Raw genomic sequence first — 22,773 nt, forward strand, 5'->3', positions numbered from 1 at the left:
ACCCAAAAATGAAAATACTGTCACCTAAAGTAGTTCCAATTCAAACCTGTATGAATTTCTTTGTTCTGCTGAACACAAAGGAAAATATTTGAAAGAATGTCAGTAACCAAACAAACAAATGCTATGGTAGTCAGTTGGGGCGAGATCTGTTTGGTTACTGACATTCTTCTAAATATCTTTCTTTGTGTTCAGCAGAACAGGGAAACTTATAAAGTTTTGGAATTACTTGAGGGTGAGTAGCCTAAATGATGACAGAAGTTTCATTTCTGGGTGAACTATCCCTTTAAGAATGCTTTTATGGTGCAGTAAAAAAACTTGTGATTTTGTATGTCATTAAGTTAATTTACATGGTGCTATTTCAGTTTTGTTTTTTATCATGTTTTGTCTTTCACTGTGTAGTGTACTATATTAGTCATTGTTTTTGTGGAAAGGCCACATCCCTTACCGTTCATTTCTGGCCAATTCAGCAGACACATTTAACTAGGAGTGTAAGAGTAGCCTAATTTGTAAGAGTTTTCAACATAAAATGCAAGCTTTTCCCCTAATGTTTATTTATTAAAAAAAAAAAAAAAAAAAGATTAAGCATTTTACATAGGACACCTTCACACAACAACAGAATATGGTGGTCAGTACTTTATTTGAGTCCTTAATACAGTTACGTTTACGGTTATTTACGGGAGTGACAACCGCATTCTCGGAAAATTTGCGCTGTGTGAACGGAATCGGACTGGACAACAAGTCTGTCAAGGGGGTTCGTGTGTGTGTGTGTGTGTGTGTGTGTGTGTGTGTTTTCACTTTCAGTAACTTACAGCGAGGGAGATATGAGCTGTGTGTCATCTGAAGTTTTTAGATAAAGTTTTGCGCGACTCAAGACGCTACACATTGAAGCACATTGAAGCTACTGTCGGTTAATGAAGTTTTAATAGATGAACTCGCTGCTCGTGTCAAAAAGTGATAAGACTTTTCAGTTTTATGGACGTCGCCATCTTTGATATTACTTTGGTCACTGTCGCTATGGTTACTGGTAAGACAATATGGGCTTGACTCTGGTTGCACGTTCATACAGACAGTATTCGAGACGCTGTGTGAACGGGGCATTTTGATGTTTACAGCTGTAAGTAAATGCAGTTGCCAATCCCAAAAACTGACAACAGTGTGAATGTAGCCAAATGAGAAAGAAAATGCTATCTGCTTTTCTATTTCTCCTTAGTAGCAACTGGTCAAGCTGTAGTGAAAAGAGAGAAACTTATGTATGTAGTGGGTGTTCATGGCTACAGTGTTCATATAACTATTTAGATGACAAATAGCCTAATCTCGCCCTGTCACTAAAATCATAAATGAAGCACTACATCATGTGGAAGAGCAACACCCATATCAGCTGTAAACACAAAACTATCAGCACTTTACAGAACTGAGATAAGGGAAGGCAGAATCTCGCCAGGTACAAGACATAGGCCTACTTAGACATGCAATATGCATGTGTTAATGTATTAGTTTTGTATTAGTAATGTAGGCCTATTAGATTCACTATATATTAGTCAGTGACAGTACTGTTATCATTTTGAAACCACAGGAATACAGAGCTGTATTATGGTAAATTATTTGACATTATTTTCTCTCTCTTTGCAACAAGCAGTTACTGGATTCATTCTTTCTAGTACTCTTGCTTTAATGACTGTAGGACTATGGAAGCACAAAAGGCAGCTAATCTTTGGAGTCGTCATCCAGATTACTCTCTAGGTGATGTGCCAAGCCAGTAAGCTACCTGTGATGAAGACAGGGACAGATTTCAGTCACTGCTCACTACAAAAATTACAGCTCAGCTATAGAAATTACCAGACTTGTTAAGATTTTGTTAATTTCCATGACTTCTCCATGCTTTAATCAATAATAAAAATAGATTTCTTATTTAGATTTTCCATGTGTGTAGAAGCTCTGTATGTAATAACAATAGGCTGGAAATTTACCCTGAAATTAACTGCCATATATTTTTATTTTGATGCCATTAGACTTATAATGTCTGAGTGCAATCTCTTTTATATAGCCTAGTAAATTACAGAGTTTCTGGCCATCTTTACAACAGTCCAGTCAGAGCTTTTTTACCATTTGCTGGACTAAATTTTGTGAAATGTAGCAATTGAGCAACAGATTGTTCATCTCTATTATCATACATATAAAGTTGAATTTGTAAGACCTAAATTCCTGATGAGACTAACACAAGAGCTTTCACAAAAACAGACGACAGACAATAAAACAATAAACACACAAATCTGGAGAAGAGATCACAAAGCAGGGGCACAGAAAGCCATTTGCCTTCTCTTCTCTGCTTACCCATCCTGATCCCCCTCCCCCTATCCTTCTAAAGTTTATATACATATACAGGTGCTGGTCATATAATTAGAATATCGTGAAAAAGTTCATTTTTTTTATTGTAAATTATTTGAAAAAATGAACTTTCATTTATACTAGATTCCCTACATGTAAAGTAAAACATTTCAAAAGTTTTTTTTTTTTTTTTTTAATTTGTTGATTAGAGCGTACAGCTAATGAAAGTCCAAAATCCAGTATCTCAAAATATTAGAATATTTACATTTGAGTTTCATTAAAAGACCATCCCTACAAATATCTCTTGTTCTTTGAAACCACACTAATGGGGAAGACTGCTGACTTGGCAATGGTCCAGGAGACAATCATTGACACCCTCCACAAAGAGAGTAAGTCACAGATGGTCATTACTGAATGTGGTGGCTGTTTACAGAGTGATGTATCAAAGCATATTAAATGCAAAGTTGACTAGAAGGAAGAAATTCGATTAAAGCCGATTCAAACACTTGGGAGAGCTTCACAATGAGTCAAATGAAGCCGGAGTCAGCGCATCAAGAGTCACCACACTCAGACATCTTCAGGAAAAGGACTGCCAAGCCACTTCTGAAACAGAAACAACGTCAGAAGCATCTTACCTGGGCTAAGGAGAAAAAGAACTGGACAGTGAACAGTGGTCGAAAGTCCTCTTTTCAGATAAAAGTAAATTTTGCATTTCATGTTGAAATCATGGTCCCAGAGTCTGAAGGAAGACTGGAGAGGCACAGAATCCAAGTTGCTTGAAGTCTAGTGTGAAGTTTCTGAAGTCAGTAATGATTTGGGGAGCCGTGACATCTGCTGGTGTTGGTCCATTGTGTTTTATCAAGTGCAAAGTCAATGCAGCCATCTTCCAGGAGATTTTGGAGCACTTTATGCTTCCATCTGCTGACAAGCTTTATGGAGATGCTGATTTCCTTTTCCAGCAGGACTTTAGCACCTGCCCACAGTGCAAAAACCACTTCCAAGTGGTTTGCTGACCATGATATTACTGTGTTTTATTGGCCAGCCAACATGCCTGACCCCTGAATCTATGGGATATTTTCAAGAGAAAGATGAGAAACAGTCGATCCAACAATATACAGATGATCTGAAGGCTCAGTATAGTGCCTCAGCAGTGCCACAGGCTGATCACTTCCATGCCACACTTCACTGATGCTGTAATTTGTGCTAGGAGCAAGTCATTTGCTGTAATATGTGCTGCCGACCAAGTATTGAGTGTACAAATGAACATACTTTAAAGAACTTGAACTTTTCTGTTTTGAAAATCCATTTTTTGATTGATCTTAGGAAATATTCTAATATTTTGAGATACTGGATTTTGGACTTTCATAAGCTGTATGCTCTAATCATCAAAATTAAAAAAAAAAAAAAAAATTGAAATGTTTTACTTTACATGTAGGGAATCTAGAATATATGAAAGTTTCATTTTTAAAAATAATTTACAATAAAAAAAATGAACTTTTTCATGATATTCTAATTATATGACCAGCACCTGTACTTTATCTTGAGAATTCATGATTTTAAAGGGTTAGTGCACCCAAAAATGAAAACTCTGTCATTAACTACAACCTCATGTCGTTCCACAACTTCGTTCATCTTCGTAACACATATTTTGGAGGAAATCTGTGAGCTATCTGGCCTCCAATAGACTGCAACACATTTACCACTTTCAGGGTCCAGAAAGGTATAGTAAAGGCATTGTTAAAATAATCTATGTGACTACAGTGGTTCAACCTTAATGTTATGAAGCCACAAGAAAACTTTTTGTGTGCAAAAACAAAACAAAAATTACAACTTTATTCAACAATATCTTCTCTTCTGTGTCATTCTCATTTGTTGTTTACGTTCAGCACTTCCAGGTTCTATGTCAGAACGCCGGCTCATTATTGGCTGGCTCCTGCATCGTGCTGCTCACATGTGTAGCCGGCATTCAGACGTAAACACAGAAGCCTTCACTGTGCATACTGCGTCAATTGCGTAAGGATAATGCAGGGAAGAGAAGAGATTGTTGAATAAAGTAATTATTTTTGTTTTGTTTTTGCACACAAAAAGTATTCTCGTTGCTGCAGTCACGACGATTGTTTCAACAATGTCTTTAGTACTTCTCTGGACCTTGAATGTGGTAATTATATTGCTATCTATGGACGAGTCATATACCTCTCAGATTTCATCAAAAATATCAAATAACCATTGGTCCTCACCACGAAACCAAGTGCAACCCTTTGCGGCACATGGATAGACCCAACCAAATTCCACAAATGTTCGGATAGTAAATATTTACAGTTCTTTTGTTCTGGTCTGGTATTTAAGGGAAAGTGGCAAAAGAGTCATTGAGATTCTGTAAAAAGAAAAACCCTTGCTGTGTAAGTCTTTGGAGCTCTGCATCCGAAATACTCATACACTACTGTGTGTCTGTCTGCTGTCAGGTATGCATCTCTCAGTCTTAGATTCTTCTTTGAGCAACTGATGTATCATTTCTGAATTGAATTGTCATTGTTTATGTTTAATTATGTGATTGGCATGAGCACACGATGAAAGACAATGCAAAATCAGTCTTTAATAAATCCAAGCAGGGGAAACACAGGAGAAAAGGCAAACACATCCACTTTAGGGCTGCAACTAATGATGATTATGATAATCGATTAGTTGGCCAATTTTTTTGATTAATCAGATAAAAAGCCCAATTTTCTTTTCTTTTCTTTTATTGGCAAAACACACTTCATCCTGCCTAATGCTGTTCTTCAAACAAATGAGCCAACTGAATGCTATGAAAACAGTGAATCTATATTTATGCAATATATTTATATATAATATATATATATATATATTGTTCAAATTTCCCTTGGTGTTGCTGTAGACCTTGCTGCTGCTGCTCTTGTTGCCAAGTTTTTTTGACAGAGAGAAGCAGACACAATGAACGGTGGGAAATGAAGAACTAAAACTACAGTTGTGGCCGCATTTGATTCTCTGAAGTAAGAAAATTGTTTGTTGCATTTTTAAGTTTAAATAAATAATTTAAATGAACAATCAAACTTAAATGTAATAACTTGGCAGGCGTTATGAGCACAAATGGAAATATTCATAAATGAACGTAAAATCTGTTGTGTTGTTTGGTAACTCAATAACAGAGTTATGAATCTGTAGTCCACAAATAAACCTTTTTTCTTTTTTATAAATAATTTTGATATCACGCATTTCTCTTTCCACTGGATTTCGAATGACATTTCAAGCACTTTTATAATTATCTTATCAAAATACAGAAAGCCAAATGAATGCTTAAATAACAGACATGTTTCTATTTTCTATTTTTTGTGCTATAATTATTTGAACAAATATTTGTATTTCTTTTTCACGTTCTGTAGTGTCATAGCCCACCTTACACTTAGAGAGAGAGAGAGAGACTGAAAGAAAGAAAGTTATTAATGACCAGTATGATTGTTTAATTATTGCACACCTGTAAGGTGTTTAGTTACATACAATAACTGGCATGTCGAATTGTGAGGGAAACATCAATCTGTATAAAAGGAGGGGAAAGTGCAGCTTTTGCAACTTTTAACAACTTCAAACAATTAAATGAATAATGCATTAGACAGACAGAGGACGTTTTGGATAAGTTTTCGCCCTCTGTAGTTTAGGAGAGCTGTTATTGTCAAAATATTCCGCGCTCAATATCGTCCTTGACAACACCGCGTAAAATCACAATACTGACGATGTTATCACAGAAATACACTGTAGATTTATAAATCATTTATTTAATAAATTTTATTTAGGAAGTCAATAACATTGACCATTGCTACAGTATAATTGATATATGTATCCTAAAACGTACAAAAGCAGTATTCCTGATGAAAATAATACAAATAAAACGTCAGTAAAATTGTAGATATATCATAAATAAGAACATCAAGATCACTTTAATAGCGTCCACCTCTGATGCTTACGCTGAATGACCCTCACGCTGATTGGTCGAATTCGCTGCCAACAGTCACATCAGCTGATTTTTAGTCCGAGATGTTATTTTTACTTCAGAGCTCAGACAAAATACACGGAGTGTAGCTCACGTTCAGAAATACAGCATTGTAAGTATGATTCGTTAATTATTTCAGTGTTACTTACGCAATTGGAGTAAGTTACGAGATGAAGACCGTGTTCAAAGCCTGGATCTTAGAGCGCAAAGCTGTTTGTTTGTTTGTTTAAATTGTCGTGTTGTTTTCGCCTTCATATTCACGTACATATTATATAATTCAATTCCCAAAAACGTATTCTTTTTACGTAGCGGTTTAAATGGTCGCAAATTTGCTGCCCTCTGAAGTTATTTATGGGTAAATAAACAAAGTGCATAAATGTAACGGTAAAGAGGCGCTTGCCATCTACGTTATTCACCAAAAGCGCATCTTATTAACGTTACCTGGTGGAAACGAGGTCTAAATGTCGTTTGTTGTGTGTTTCTCACAGGATTAGATTAAATACAAGAACAGCAGGTTGTTGAGATTTCCATGGCGCCGTCAAAGGTAAATGTTTTTTTTTTTTTAATAAACCGAAACAAACGGAAAGAATGAAATGTAACATTAAAAAGCAAATAGATCATGTAGTTAGTGCAGTGTTTGATGAAACCGTAGTTTGATACTATTGCACAGTTTGGTAATTATGTGTGCTTATTGCTCAAGGTCTGTTACAGAGGAATTTTATTAATGCGATAGAGACAGGATTTTGTTTTCTGGCAACAAAGGAGCTAGATGCATTTCTGAAACAAGAGTATGTCTGCAAAAACCGCAGCAAGCACACTTTCACTTTCATTTTTTTATATATATATATCCACAAGTGCAACATGTTATTTGTTAATATGATTTATTATTGACAAGTTAAATGGTTCTATTAAAATGAAACTCTATTGATATTGTCTCTTAGTATGACAAGAAGCCGGAGCCTGGAGACCTCATTGAAATTTTCCGAGGCACATATCAGCACTGGGCTATATATGTTGGCGAAGGCTATGTGATTCACCTGGCTCCACCCTGTGGGTTATTTACATGCTGCCTGTCGAGTTGAACTTGAACTTGATTTGAATCTTAAACATTCCATTTAAGTGACAACTTTCTGAACATGTAAAGGTTGCACATTTTATATTTTGTTTTTACTTTTCCATTTCTTTCTCCATAGCTGAGCATGCTCAAGCTGGGGCCTACAGTATGATGTCAGTACTGTGTGACAAAGCCACAGTGAAGAAAGAAGAACTTTATGAAGTAGTTGGCAATGATAAATACAGTATCAACAACCTTCTGGATGAGAAATATGAGCCACGTCCCATTCAAGACATTCTACGGGACGCACACAGGCTTTTGGGTCAAGAACGTCCATATTGTGTCTTTAGTACGAACTGTGAGCACTTTGTTACGGAGTTGAGATACGGAAAGCCACAGTCACGCCAGGTACAGTTTGAACATTCAGATGATTCTCAGATGTAGTGAATTGTAGTGGTCTCATTAATTTCTCAGAAATTTGTAAAATCACTGTATTAATACAGGCATGTTACCAGTTACCATATTAATTACATGTATCTGGATTATGTAATCAGATTACAAGTACTTGTAATTAGATTATATTAAGTTTTAAAATAATCGAAATCAGACTAGTTACTAGTCAAGGCAATTTTATTTGTATAGCACATTTCATACACAATTGTAAATCAAAGTGCTTTACATAAAGAAGAGTAAAATACATAATAATAAAAATGGAACGCATAAGAAATAGAAATAACAGTGAAAGAGAATTTCGCTATCTGGATGGAAGAGCTAGGAAGTTTCAGGGAGTTTTTTGTTGTCCATCAGAGCGGATCTAAATGGATCTTCACCTGTTAAGGCACTTTGAACTGATATACAAAGTTTCAATCCCCCCTTTTGCCAAGACACCTCAAACTGTGCCACACAGCCCCAATCCCCCTTCCGGAGATATCTTAACTATGCAACGCAGTTCAAATTTCCTCTTTGGAAAGTGTCCTGACTGTAATCCAGAGATATCTTAACCAAGCATCACAGCTCAAATTTCCCATTTGGAAAGTGCCCCAACCAACGTGTTTTGATTTCCGGAATATGTTAATCACATTGCCTTTGCAAGTGATTGCAATTCCACTTAGAAACCCCTTCCATGTACTGCATGAGTCAGGTAACCCAACCATCATGGTTTGTCCCCTTATCCAAATTTACCAAATTTTAACCTAATCACAAATGCTTACTTCCTTAATTCTCCCAGCTCTTTCAACCAGACAGCAAGATTTAAAATGTATTAAAAGTCAGAAATAACAAGATGATACATACAAGATATAAAATACATTTAAAAATGAAATAAAAACAGGACAAGGAATTAAAAGAATAAAAAGATAATACGTATAAAATAAAATGCAAGCAGTTCGGACATAGCATAGTGCTCAATCGGCAAATGAGTCTGGATTTGAAAGTGGCTACTGTTGGAGCACACCTGATCTCTTCTGGAAGCTGGTTCCAGTTGCGGCTGGTGTAACAGCTAAAAGCAGACTCTCCTTGCTTTGAGTGAACCCTGGGTATTTCTAAGTGACTTGATCCTGATGATCTGAGTGATCTGTTAGGTTTATATTCTGTGAGCATATCTGCAATGTATTGGGGTCCTAGGCCATTAAGTGATTTATAAACAAGTAACAGTGCTTTAAAATCAATTCTAAATGCAACTGGAAGCCAGTGCAAGGACCTGAGGACTGGTGTGATGTGTTCATGTTTTCTGGTTCTGCTCAGAATCCTGGCAGCAGCATTCTGTACGAGCTGCAGCTGTCTTATGGTCTTTTGTGAGGAGACCATTACAATAATCCACCCTGCTGGTGATGAAAGCATGAACAAGTTTCTCTAAGTCTTGACTGGAGACAAAGCACCTAATTCTTGAAATATTTTTGAGATGATGATAATATGCTATTTTAGTTATTGTCTTTACATGGCTACTGAAACTCAGGTCTGACTCCAAAATCACACCAAGTTTCCTGACTTGATTTTTAGTTGTTTGACCCCTAGAGTGAAGGTACATGTTCACTTTGAGAACTTCTTTGTTTCCAAACGCAATGACTTCAGTTTTGTCTTTGTTTAACTGAAGGAAGTTTAGGCACATGGAGTCAATGGGGCTGTAGTCATTAGGTGATAGGGCTAGGTAAATCTGGGTGTCATCTGCATAGCTGTGATATGCAATTTGGTTCTTTCTCATTATTTGGCTCAGTGGCAGCATATAGGTTGAACAGGAGGGGTGCAAGTATTGAACCTTGAGGGACTCCACATGTCATGGATGTCCACTCAGACTTATGGTCACTGATACTCACCTAATAACCTCTCCCTTCTAAGTATTGATTAATTGATTATGTTTCTAACTACAATTTTTGTCATGTAATTTGGAATCAGTAACCATCTTCCCAGCACCGCATGGCAGTCAGATACATCGCACACAGATTACTTGTAAGGGCTGCGAAGAGTCTGTTTTGCTGTGCTAAACTTGGCAATAAACATGTTGAAAATGCACTATAAACAGGTTATATTAAAGAAGCAAGTAAAGGAGTGAAAAATTGCTCCTTTACTGCATTACTGCTTTAAAACAGACATCTTTTGGGCTGTTATTCACCAAAATGCACATTTGTTTACTAAAATAAGACATTAGTAACATCGATTGGATTTATTAACATATTTTCAAAAATTACAATTCAAAATGTATTAAAATACCTACATTATATCCATATTGACTTTTGAGTTGACCTCAGAATACTACACCCATGATTACAGGGCTGTTTTATGGTAAAATATTTAATGTTGATTTAGGCAATGATGGGCACTTATACTGTGGATTAATAGAAATGCTTTCTGTTCATTCTATTAGGTGCGTAAAGCGGTGGAGTTTGGTGTTGGAGTTGGACTCGCTGCAGCGGTTACCTTCGGAGTTCTTGCTGCTGCTGCAACCATTTTTGGTTCAAAAGACAAAGAGAAGCAGACAAAGTAAGGACTGACAAATGCAGAAGTGAAAAGTACACTTGTGGAGGCCTTTCATTTTTAAAGTCAATGTAATTTAAAGTCATGTAATAACTTGGTATGCTTAGTTTTGTGAGCACACTGGAAATATTCACAAACATTTTAATATGTAAAAACAAGACATTCTCAGCAACCAAACAAAATTGTCCCGTTTGATAACAAAAGTGTATATCGCTACTGACAAATCTCAAATACCTGAAGGATTTTTTCAAATAATTTTGATTCTTTTTCTACTGGTTTCTTAATGACATTTTAAGCACTTTATCTGTATATTCAAAATGGCAAGCTAACTATTTGACCAACTTTATCTTAAAACAAACTGCCATATTTATGTTTTTGTGCCATTAAATATTTGAAATCATATGTCATATCAGGTGTTTGTGTATTTATTTGTGGTGTTCTATACTGAAAAAGATGATATTAATCAAATAAATTCTGTCGTTCCATGGTGCAAGATCACCATTTACACTGGAGGCTTCTGTATTGCTGGCTTGAATTACATCAGCTCAATGAGACCTTTGTTACCATTTGCTGGTAAATACCAAATTCTTGCGACAACAAAGCAGTGGGAGGCACAGCAACTGAACAACCCACATCAGAGACCTCGTCATCTGCTGAATATCTCTAGTGGAACAAATTAAAGGGATATTTCACCCAAAAACATTTACTCCTCAAGTTGTTCCAAACCAGTATGAATTTCTTTCTTCTGCTGAACACAAGAATGTCGGTAACCAAACAGTTGATGAGCCCCACTGATTTCCATAGTATGTGGGGAAAAAAATACTATGGAAGTCCATGGTGTCCCCAGCTGTTTGATTACTGACATTCTTGTGTTCAGCAAAAGAAAGAAATTCATACAGGTTTGGAACTTGAGGATGAGTAAATGACAGAATTTTCATTTTTGGGTGAACTGTTTCTTTGTTTTTTAATGACTAAAATCATGTAAAAAAAAAAAAAAAAAAAATCTGGTGTCAATACAGTGCCTCATTTTCTTTGATTTTCGTTCCATGTATTTCTATAATTTTTTTCCTATATAAAAAAAAAAGTTATAATAATTAATCCCAGGGATCCCAGTTGTTCATCATTACTGCATAAAGATTTTTATTAATAATTTTTAAAGATAGAAATGATTTATACGAAATTTAATTAAATATTGGTTAAAGCTAAGGACAACCAGTTTTTTTCTAAGCCTGGGAATTATTAATTAAAATTCCTTTATTTCCTGATTTTACATGGTTATAACCAAACATGTAATATAACCCTTTTTTCCCCACTTATTCACTGCAAAATATGAAGCTTGTTCTATTTCAAATCTGCACTTTCAAAGTGCCATCTTATCACTGATGACAAATAAATTTAGAGGAGGTGCATTAATCTTCCATTATGTATTGTTGAAAAACAACATCAGTTCAGTTAGACCTTTATCATTTGCTGGACTAAATTCTTTGAAACATTGCAACAAGATTGTGTACGGCGCATCTCCAAAGACAGACTGTTCCTCTTTATTATCGTACATATGAAGCTGAATTTTACATGTGTGTGTGTATACAGTACATGAATTACCCATTTTTGAAAATATTGCACCGAATGTCTCATTAAATAAAAACAAAATCATCTGTTGATTAGTTTATTTTACAACATAAAAATACCGCCTACTAGGAACGAAAAAGAAGGCACAAAACAAAAATAACAGGAACATCCACCTCACCGTGTCGTATGGCAAACAAAGAAAATAAAATGCCTTTCGTGAGCTGCAATTCGTCCACTGAATTCTTTGTTTTGAAAATATTCATCTGTGTTTATACATGCGCTAGTAATGACATTGTCCCACCTCGGATCATGATTAAGTTAACAGCATGTTTGAGTTTCTCTGCATCATCCATTTTCAAAAGTCCTCAAAGTCCACATTCAGGGCAAAGCGGCCCATATTTAATGTATAATCAGTGTACATACATACAAAGATATCTAGGATTATATTGTTCAAATTTCCCTCGACTCCTAATACTTCTCAAAGCAGTGAGTTCATGCACACTCAGTAAACTATGATATTGTGTAATATAACAATCATAGTACTGTGAGGAGAGTAAAGGAATATCATAGTTTATGGTGTGGCAGCTGTTCCCAAGTCAGAATTTCAGTTCTTCCAAGTTGCCCAACACACAGACATCTGTGAGGCTCGTCATCCTCTCTGACATCACGGAATGTTTCTTTAAAATCTCGCAGTCCCTTCATCTTCAAATAGTCAATGATCTGCTGCACCTCCAGTGCTTAGTCCAGTTTGCGTGCGCCCAGTTTAAGAGGACCCTTTGCTGCCTTGCGCTCTGCCCGTTTGGCCTCCAGCTCTTTTCGCCTTTCTTCTCGTTTCTTCTTTGACAATTCTGCTTTACTTAAACCTAAGGGAGCAAGAGAAAGTGTGGTTATTCAGGCTTTGAAAACACAAAAATTAATCTGAATTTAAAATACACTTCAATGTGTAACCTGGAGAGAAAAAAAAAAAAAGTCTCTGACCCTGATCTCCATCCAGTGACTCCCAGTTTTCTTCTGTTCCCCAGTCTCCTGCACTGTCTGCGTCCCAGCCATCAGACTTCTGTGGACCAAAAACATACACAGTTTTTCAGTGACATGCCGGGATTAAACTGGGCTGGAACTATAATCCAGAATCAAGTTCCGCCACTTTTAGAAATTAACAATTAAAGAAAATATGACCTATATCTCCTCCACCAGAGCCTTACCATAGCACTTCGTTGTGACACACTGGAGAACAGATCTGATGTTGTTGATTTTCCTTCTGCTGCATCCCAGTTATATTCGCTGGCCAATCGTACTCCTTCTTGTGCAGAGCTTAAACTGGCACTCTTTGAAGCCCCAGTTGAGGATTTTTTTCGAGGCGTTGGGGTGAAACTCTCAGCTAGACCCCCTTCATCATCCCAGTCATTACCCCAGCCTTCATCAGCAGGTGAACTTTGACCCTGACCATCTGCGTCTTTCTCGTTAGACCAGCTGTCATCGGCATCCCAGCCAGAGCTCCAATCGGAACTCTGCTTCTTCACTGCCTCTGTGGACTTCCGACCCACCTATGGAAAGATAACAAGTGAATAACAGTTAATAAATCATTTTTAACATAATTTCTTTATTTGTGAAGTGAAATTTGAATAAATGCACATAAAATGTTATATTGTCCATTCAGGCACAAATAGACAAAGAAGATAATGGCATTCGGTGTTCATGTGCATCTGTGCTGCTCTGTGTGTGTGTACACACAGAAAACAGCCGCACATTCAGAATTGAGTTCTCTTTCGCATATTCATGCTCTCAGATTGTTTAAAATCTCTTGAATGTTTAAATTATAAACTTTCATTGTATGATGGTCAAACTTTGCAATTAATCAGAGAATCATGTGTGTTTTGAAATGTGATGTCTGGTCCGACTCTGTAAAGATTAACGATCCCTATACTAGACATCCCATATCCTGCGATGTTACTATTGTGGATGCGCACATCGCTAAAACGATATATCGTGCAGCCCTAATATATAACCTGTCATGTTTTTCCATGTCAGTAAATAGAAATCACCTACATTGCTTTTCTTCTGTGTTGAGGACACTGCCGACCAATCAGAATGCAAATCGTCTGGATCTGTTTGTACTTTCTCAGGGTCCTGTGCTCACACAGATAAGGAATTATTCAAATTTCTCAGTATACATGTGTATGCTAACTTTTCATAGTATAAAAGGTCAAGCACTGAAAAAACACTATAGAGACTTTGCATAATTTGAATAACCATCAGTCACCTCAAGGCTTCCCCAATCTTCATCATCCCACCGATCTCCTTCTGGCTCCACCGTTTCCTCATTTGATGTCTCTGACTGAATCCTACGTGCACTGGAAGTCTGCGTTCTCATTTCTGGGCCTAAAAGGAAAAGAGGAAGCTGATGAGATAACAACTCAGCACCTCTCATTTCAATTATTATTTATTTTTTAAAAAGGAATATTTGGCTAAGATTATGATTGTAGAATAAAGCTGTTTGGTAGATTGAAAACTAGGTTATTAAATAGGTTATTAAATGTTAATAAGCAAATCACACTTTAAAATCTATGCATAAAACAGATTTTTTTTTTTCATACATAAAAATGCAAATAAGTTATTTTTGCATACATAAATATGCTATCCTTATTTTAAAATCTCAGAATGAAAAGGTTTTTTTGTAAATGTAAATGCAAAAGTTGTTTTGAGTATGTACATTTGTTTAGTGGCAACTGGTTATATAACTTGCTATCCTAAGATATACTTCCTTGACATCCTTGATGACCTATGCAACTGACAAATAAGATCTTTGTTGCACACCTTTGTTTGCATTATTTGTGGATACAGGTGCAGCAGTAGGTAGAGAGGCAGTGCTGTTTTCAGCAGGTGGTGCTTCCGAACCAGCCGGAGCATTTCGGATGAGTTTGGAGGTGAGAGATGAGACACCTGTTACTGCCCATCCTGCCCATGTAGCAGCCGACCCTCCTGTCTGAGCTGACGAAGTCACATCCTTTTCTGCAATTGAACCATTTAATTACATTACATCATTTGAAATGACTGGAATTTGCATTTTAATGAACAATCCCTTTAACATACGGGACAAAATATGCTATACCTATTTCAGTTAGTTTAGAAGGGTCTTCAGAAACTGTCTCCAGCTTACTAAGGAAACTTTTTATGGCTTTGAATGCCTACAGGACAAAAAACACTTTGTGAATTGTAATTTTCAAAAATGACGGATTATACACCCAAACCACAGAATATATAAATAGATACTGTGTCGTTGTGTACCTCAACTCCTGCCGTGCATTTTTCTTTACCTGATCTCTGACGTTTTTGTCTGGATCCACAGTCAGTGTGCACAGTGTGGGCAGGATACGATTGGCGCTTTCAGCCACACTATAGTACTGATGGGTGGCAGCGAATCCCAGCACGCCTGCTGCACGCGAGGCAGGAAACGGGTCTTTAGTTGCCCGTGAGAATGCAGAGATTAGTACACGCTGGCGCATCTGAGAAAAAAGAAAAAAAAAAATCAAAGGGAAAAACAACACAAGATTGTCATTTAGAAAGAAAAATATGCCTGAATAAATAGACGAATATGGGTTGTTAGTTGAAGTTACCCCAGCATTGAGGTAGGGGGCAATTTTGCCCAGGCAAACAGTGGTGTTGCAGCGGATGGGGCCCTGATCATCCCGGGCCTGAAGTCGTGCAAAGTGACGCATCAACTCTTGATTTAAATTGGTCTCATTCAGTTTAGGGGCCAACAGAAGCATGGACTACAGGAACAAGAGAAATTAAAAGAAAAGTAATTTAAAAACATATTAAAGTATAATAAGCATGGCACTGGTAACACCAAGGACATGGGTTCAATTCCCAGGGAAAGCATGAACTGAAGAGCTTCAATAAAAAGTAATTTGCTTTGGATAAGTCCATTTGAATGCATTTAAATGCATAAATGTAAAAGTATGCTGCTATCAGTTACACTGACCGAGTGTTAAAACCCTCGAGAGGAGAGAAGAAAATAAAAATACAAATACCTTTACAGTCTGCTCTCGGATGGCAGGGTTTGTGTCTGTGAAACCATGAACCACGTGTGGAAAAATCTGGGAGTTAACTGCTGCTTCATTCAAATACTGAATAAATTGCTCCATCTGACAAAAAAGAAAAAAATAATTCATTTAGAATTGACAAAGTGTGTATGAGAGAGTCAGAGAGTTGGGATTAGACTTTTGTATGACTAAACTGTAACGTAGAAGCTCTTACAAAAACTATATAAATATAAATGTATATATATATATATATATATATATATATATATATATATATATATATATATATATATATATGAAGTCGTGTATACCTGCTGTAGCAATCGTATCCTCATGGCACGGTCAGTAGAAGAGAACATCTTCACTATGACTGGGATGATTTTCTGCTGGTACTCCTCAGCTGACAAAAACTTCCCTACCTAGCACAAACAAAATAACAAAATGGTATTAAAGGAACTTGCTGCTTATAGGTTAGGATGCTAACCTAACTGAACATAATGTACAACATGGGTAAGGGTCAAAGCAACACCAAAAATGTCTATCACCTTGAATAGCGGTGTAAGAACGACAGCGCCAGCATTGCCAAACTCGAAGGCTGTAAGGAGCTGAGGCAGCACTTTATGTTTACAGAAATCTTCAGGGAAAGAATCAAGATTCTCACTCAGGTCCTGGAAAAACTGCTGCTTCTCTGCAGGTTCTTTAATCTACATGAACACAAACAAACAAACATTTAAGTCACTTATCTGACCAAGTATTAATGAAAATACATAAAACAGTGCAAAGCAATACACAGAAAAACATCATTCAATACATAATTTGCAAGAAAACCTTTATACTTGTAACATGCACTAAGAGAATATCTGAATTATACCTTTAACAGAGTATCGCCAATTTAAAGAAATAAAAACTTTTATTCAACAAGAATGCATTAATTTGATCAAACTTGTCAGTAAACATTTACAATGTAGCAAAAGATTTCTATTTCAAATAAATGCTGTTCTTTTGAACTTTCTATCCATCAAAGAATCCTAAAAAAAAATGTATCACTTTCCACAAAAATAAGCAGTACAACTAATTTCAACATTGATAATAAGAAGAAATGCTTCTTCACCACTAAATGTTGGATCATGTGACACTGAAGACTAGAGTAAATAGCTGCTGAAAATTCAGCTTTGCATTACAGAAACAAATTACATTTTAAAATATAATAAAATAGAAAACAATATAATTTTAACTGTGATATTTCACAATATTACTGTATTTTCAGCTTTGGTGAGCATAAGAGAGTTCTTTCAAAAACATAAAAACTTTTGAATGACAGAGTAATACAACACAATACAGGCTCACAGAATAAGATGAATACACAACAGTTTTAAATACCTGTATCTCTTCCAGAAACAGACAGCTGTCCACAAAGCTGTTGTTCATAAAGCCTCCAGCAGATCTACAGTTCAGTAGGAACCGAGCAGGGTTGGGACGAATCTTTGGGTTTGCTCCCACTAACTCACAGTAATGCGGCACTAACTGCTTTGGAATCTGTGAGAAATAAACATGGTGGTTTAGAAGACTAGATAAATAGCTTTAAATCTGTTTGTCATTCTAAAAACTACTAAACAAAGCTATTATTGCAGTTAACACTAATCAAAAATGATCTGGTACCTTGCCCAGAGATCGTAACGAGGAGGCACGTGGTAAAGTTCCATTAAATACTTCCCAAATGAGACAACCAAGACGCCACACATCCCCTGTCCTGAGATCATAAAGACATACACAACAATGAGCTATGGCTGATTACATATGCATTTTACTGAACATTTTAGGTCCAGTGGCGAAGCCAGGGTATTTTCATAGGGGTGGCAACCAGTCTAGGGTGGCACAGAAATATTTATTATTCAAACATAAAAAAAATGAGATAGACTATAAAGTACTGGACTGTTTTAGTGCCTACAACACAAATGAATACAAGTAATTGTACTTGTAGTCATCGAATAGATCAAATAATACAGAGTGAATCTGACTTTTTTTTCTTAAACCTGAACTGTAAATCTGTTTCAAAAATCCCCAGCACATAAAACAAATGCCATAATGTAAAATCAGTAATTTTATATACACAATTAAATGCGATCCATTTTTTGTACTCTGCCAACTTGTGCAAAATGGCACCTGTTTTCGAGTACAAAGGAACAGGCATTTATTTGTGCATTAAATTATAGAAAAAAATTTAATTTGTGCCTTATATTGTGAGCTCACATAGCATATACATTTGAGGGCAATGTTCATAAATGTGATGCATATATACCAAATACATTCATTATTTTAAGTTGACGCTGTTTTAATCATCTCCACATTTAATTATGTTGTATTTACCCAACTGTTCAGCAATTTCATATATCTGCTGTTCTTGATTGATTTGCGCCTGGCACTAAGGAGAAGTTTGGGTGTGTACCTAAAAAGTCTCCTGTGTGTTGTGGTCTTCTACATCTACATCTACATCTAAAACTCAATTCTGGTCAAGATTTTTTTTTAAAAGAGACAGCAATTTTGAGCAGGGTGGCCAAGCTTCGGTCAATGAGGGCCATGGCCCCCAACCTCCACTCTTGTTTAGGACTTGAGTGATAGTGAACCAAAGTTGACTTTTCACATGGTTGCCATCTTTTGCAAAGATGCAAAAACCAAAGATGTACAGTTCCTATCTCTTTGAAAGGGGAAACATCAAATTCTCCAAAGCTGTTCACAGAGCTTATGATTAAATTTCATATTTGAAATCACCAATGAAATCTAACAATAACTGTCTCATAAATATAGTTTCTAAACACTCAAATCATGACAATTTTTTTTTTCCCCAGGCTGGACCAGCCAATGCTCATATGCAGTCATAAACACATGTCTCAAAACACTTGTCTGTTTCTATAGCAACCACAGCTTCTAAAGGCAACAGCAATTGTACCAATTGCAGACTGGCTCTTTTATTTAGAAGGCGGGACTTATTTCCCCATATTGTGCGTTGCACTTTCTCCCATTCATAAAAGTATGAGTGCACCGTCTTTGAATATCTAAAGTCTTCATTTAGAAAATGCAAATAGCCTACATGGAATAGTTGGGCTGAAAACAATTAAAGAGAATTAGAAAACAAAAATGTTCTGCCTGTACAAGTTACCATTTTTCTCCGCCACTGCCGGGGCTCTCTGGGGGATCATATCTCTCCAGGTCAGGGTTGATCACTTTAGGTGGGGGTAAGGTGATGGAGTCTCCCTGGTCTGAGCTCACATGATCCAACCCTCCAAGCTTCCATTCACCAGCACGGTCCACAAAGACGGCCCACATGCCCAAGTTATTATGATTTAGATGGCAGTCGTTCACCAAGAAGCTCAGCGCTTTCTGATGGGAAAGTAAAGACAGCAAACCATATAACTAAACTAATAAATTAATATTTTTTAATTCATGTCTTCACTTCTCAACTTACCACAATTTGATGAAGGCCCCATGACACCTCTAAATCACTCGCACCTCCCTTCTCCGCCTGGACCTTCAGGTGTGCAGCCAGAGGGGTCACTGGCTCGGTGACAATGTACAAGCTTTTCTCGGTCTGATGTCCCAACAGGAAAGAAAGTTTTAATAAAAATTCATTTTTAATAATTACAATTAGAATGAATCTAAAACGTAAAACATTTGTGTAAAATCTCCAACTAACATAAAGTGACTAAAATGATTTTATTATATGATATTTTATTCAGGGATTATTTCTTACAATAAGAGTCTATTATTGACAAGGGGTTACATTCACAAAGAGCTCACCTCAACCTGAATAATCAAGATGAAATGAGGGCACAAGAAAAGATGAGGCATTGTATGAAGAGAACAACCTCCTTATGATTCACCATCACACTGATAAACAACTTCATTTCATCCATATGAAGTCCTTACCTCCAATCCATCTACGTAGGACAAGATGTTGGGATGTCTGAGAGTTTTTGTGCGTTTGAAAGCAGCTTTAGCAAGCTGTGTCTGCTCCTCTGTTCCCTGTGAAACCTCGTACACAAAGACTGACACCGGCTCACCAGTGGTCTGGAGTAAAGAGGGGGAAAAAGTTAGGAAAGTTAACTCATCTGTATAAGGCAAAGAAGAACAGTGCAATTTAAGGAAAACTGCAAAACCAGAATATCCTGACTTACTAGATTTCAAATAAACCAAGCCACATCAACATTTTATGCTGATGATTGATCTGATTCTGATGTTTATCAGAAGATGATCAACATTTATTAATCTTAGTAAATAACAATCTAAAACGTTTATTGATACAATATGCCAGTAGTTCTGGTAAATGGTGATCAGATTAAGTTATTATAATGGGCTGTCAGGACACGTGTACAGTAAACACTAACACTGCAGCTTTTCACTGCTATCATACATAATTATAAGAGTGTGATGGCAGTGTGTTTATCGATACAAAAAAGACTGTGTCACATAAATTAATGTTAATCATTGTGCTTAGTACCAAAATAATATTTCAGTTATTTAACGTGACTGCAGTTTTCTGTTGACGTGGCCACAGCAATGTTACGGATGTTAAAGGATGACAAAAGAAATGTTGCTGTAAGTAATAGTCATATTATCTAACCAATACGCCCCAGACGATACTGAGCCCTGGATATGAAAACATACAACCTTACAAAGAAATTATATGTGTTTTTGAGTTGCTACTTCGGCTTTGCTGTTTTACTCGCTGATGCGCAATGCTAAGTGGGATGCAGCTAAACTTTAGACCGAGGCTTCAGCGGCCTGCTGGGACACTATTTGCTTTATATTAATATGTCAAGTCATTTTACCTTGCGCTTTCCCCGACTGAGGGTCCATATGCCTGACTTTTCTTGGTTTTCTGGTAAAATTTCATAGTTGAAGTCTTTGATAGGATCCCGTGCGAAAAAGGACCACATCCTTCCCCGTCAGTCGAGCCCACGGTGTTGCTGTAGGATGCACAGCGAACCAATAGAGGGCGCACCTGTTCCGACAACCGAGAATCCTCCAAGCAGAGGTCACGTGACCCTAAATCCTCATGAGAGCCTTTTTGTGCGCTATCATGCCAAAGAGCTTAGAAGTTAGAACCCAAGAGGCGAAACTCTGATGCTTTCTGGATAACAGACACTAGATGGCGCTCCGGTAGCGCGGCCGCCATTATGGGGTGAAAATACTAACTGGACCATAGAATCCTTCACATCTTACGAAACTAAAATCGGCGAATTTCACTGCCAAATCAGAAACGCAATAGAAGATTTCTCAAATTCAGTAAATTTTATGACACCTACAGTAAATGTTGTATTGTCTTAACCTGTATATGTTTTATGTGATCAGTTGTGGAATCCAACCATTAACATATGAGGTAACGTAGTTAGCCTACTTTATTGAGTATTTCCATGTTATGCAACTTTACATATTTACTATTAATAGTAAATTAATAATTAATAAAGTTAAGATCATCATGTTTGTAGTGTGATCCAGGGAATTAAAACGTATAGGCAGACCTAGTGGAGTAATATAATAAATTACCACTAGGTCTGAAATACGTTTTAATCCACTGGATCACGTTACAAACAATGATATTATAATACATAATGCATTGCTGTGTCTGTTATCCCATAATTGCCACTTTTGGACACAGTGGCTGTGTTTTTTTGTTTGTTTACATAGTCTTGCTTTAACGGACATTAATATAAGACAACGCTGCAAAAACAGTTTACTGTCAAGCTGTTGTATTCTGTTATATATTTATTGTCCAACATTCCCAATTTTTCTGATGCATGTCCTTAATTTAATATGTTGGTATTAATTCAGTGTTTATAATGCTAATACTTGAACTTCAAAGAATTTTAACATAAAAAGGATTGGGTTTCTAGAAAGCTTTTGTGAAAAAGTGGAAGACTTAAACACAATCTGTAAAAATAAACTGTTAAAAGGATTTGATGATCACTAGTATTTTATTATGTGTTGTCATCATTAAGGTTTAGCTTTAATGTACTTTTTTTTATTAAAGCAGCTGATATTGCCATAGAAACTAGTGGACTGCCAAGTCGCTTTCACCCCAAAATGGCGGAAACGCAGGGCCGCTGCTGGGCGCCGGTGTTGCAATGGAACGTTCTATTGAGTTTCGCTTCTTGTCGGTGTATATTCTTTGATCATGCGGAGTTCTTCGGAACCGCACTAGCATCAGGGTTCCTACACCTTTTACATTTCAAAATTCAATACTTTTCCAGACTCAAATTTCCAATCCTCACTGTAGATTTTTCAGACCATAAATTATTAATGCAATATTATATTTGATCATCTGTAAATATTTTCTTAAGTTTTAGTTACATTACTTCTCTGGCCATTTTAAAGGTTTTTATTAAATATTATTTCTCAATTTTTTCAGCACATGCAGTCAGAGTTACAGAAAAATAATGATAATGCAAAAAATAAGGAGATTATGTGTTATTTTAATTAGGTTTGTTAAAAGTGTGATTGAATGATGTTAGTTCATTTGCGCAACCCCAAATTTTTTATTTGCTATAACAATGAAAATATTTAAAAAACAGATATAAACAAGTAATGATGCAATCCTTTAAATCTTAATTCTTGAGTGTAGCAGAATTCAATGGATGTAAAATTATTGTCACGTGACACATTTTATTTAATGTGACAGACAAAAACAGTAACACCAGTGACAATGAATCACCAGTGACGTATACACAAGACCAAAGATCCTTATTCTTCAACTATAATTAAGTAGATGAGACTAAATTGTTACATTTGGTATACAAAGACTTATCATTGAC

General features: G+C 36.4%; 2 protein-coding genes across 3 annotated transcripts; one reads left to right on the top strand and one right to left on the bottom strand.

Moving 5' to 3' along the window:
* The first annotated feature begins 924 nt into the window (after positions 1 to 924).
* Positions 925 to 10,759, top strand: LOC125258879 (phospholipase A and acyltransferase 3-like). 2 transcript variants are annotated; one of them, XM_048176063.1, is made up of 5 exons: positions 925 to 1,024; positions 6,817 to 6,872; positions 7,270 to 7,378; positions 7,522 to 7,790; positions 10,243 to 10,759. In XM_048176063.1, exons 2-5 carry the CDS (start codon positions 6,858 to 6,860, stop codon positions 10,360 to 10,362), a joined length of 513 nt encoding a protein of 170 aa, XP_048032020.1. In that variant the 5' UTR covers positions 925 to 1,024; positions 6,817 to 6,857; the 3' UTR covers positions 10,363 to 10,759. The 2 variants fall into 2 exon arrangements, with proteins under 2 accessions (XP_048032020.1, XP_048032019.1); XM_048176062.1 differs by lacking the exon at positions 925 to 1,024 and adding an exon at positions 6,292 to 6,440.
* A 1,112-nt stretch (positions 10,760 to 11,871) lies between these two features.
* Positions 11,872 to 20,993, bottom strand: scyl1 (SCY1-like, kinase-like 1). The gene is made up of 18 exons (XM_048176061.1): positions 20,791 to 20,993; positions 19,889 to 20,029; positions 19,428 to 19,550; positions 19,122 to 19,342; positions 17,624 to 17,714; positions 17,345 to 17,500; positions 16,510 to 16,668; positions 16,276 to 16,383; positions 15,953 to 16,066; positions 15,536 to 15,691; positions 15,236 to 15,424; positions 15,031 to 15,106; positions 14,736 to 14,930; positions 14,182 to 14,300; positions 13,968 to 14,048; positions 13,124 to 13,465; positions 12,900 to 12,978; positions 11,872 to 12,784 (listed from the first exon to the last, which is right to left on the bottom strand). Exons 1-18 carry the CDS (start codon positions 20,896 to 20,898, stop codon positions 12,660 to 12,662), a joined length of 2,583 nt encoding a protein of 860 aa, XP_048032018.1. The 5' UTR covers positions 20,899 to 20,993; the 3' UTR covers positions 11,872 to 12,659.
* Positions 20,994 to 22,773: the final 1,780 nt, after the last annotated feature.

Source organism: Megalobrama amblycephala, linkage group LG23 (genome assembly GCF_018812025.1).
Source record: "Megalobrama amblycephala isolate DHTTF-2021 linkage group LG23, ASM1881202v1, whole genome shotgun sequence".
Lineage (NCBI taxonomy): Eukaryota > Metazoa > Chordata > Actinopteri > Cypriniformes > Xenocyprididae > Megalobrama > Megalobrama amblycephala.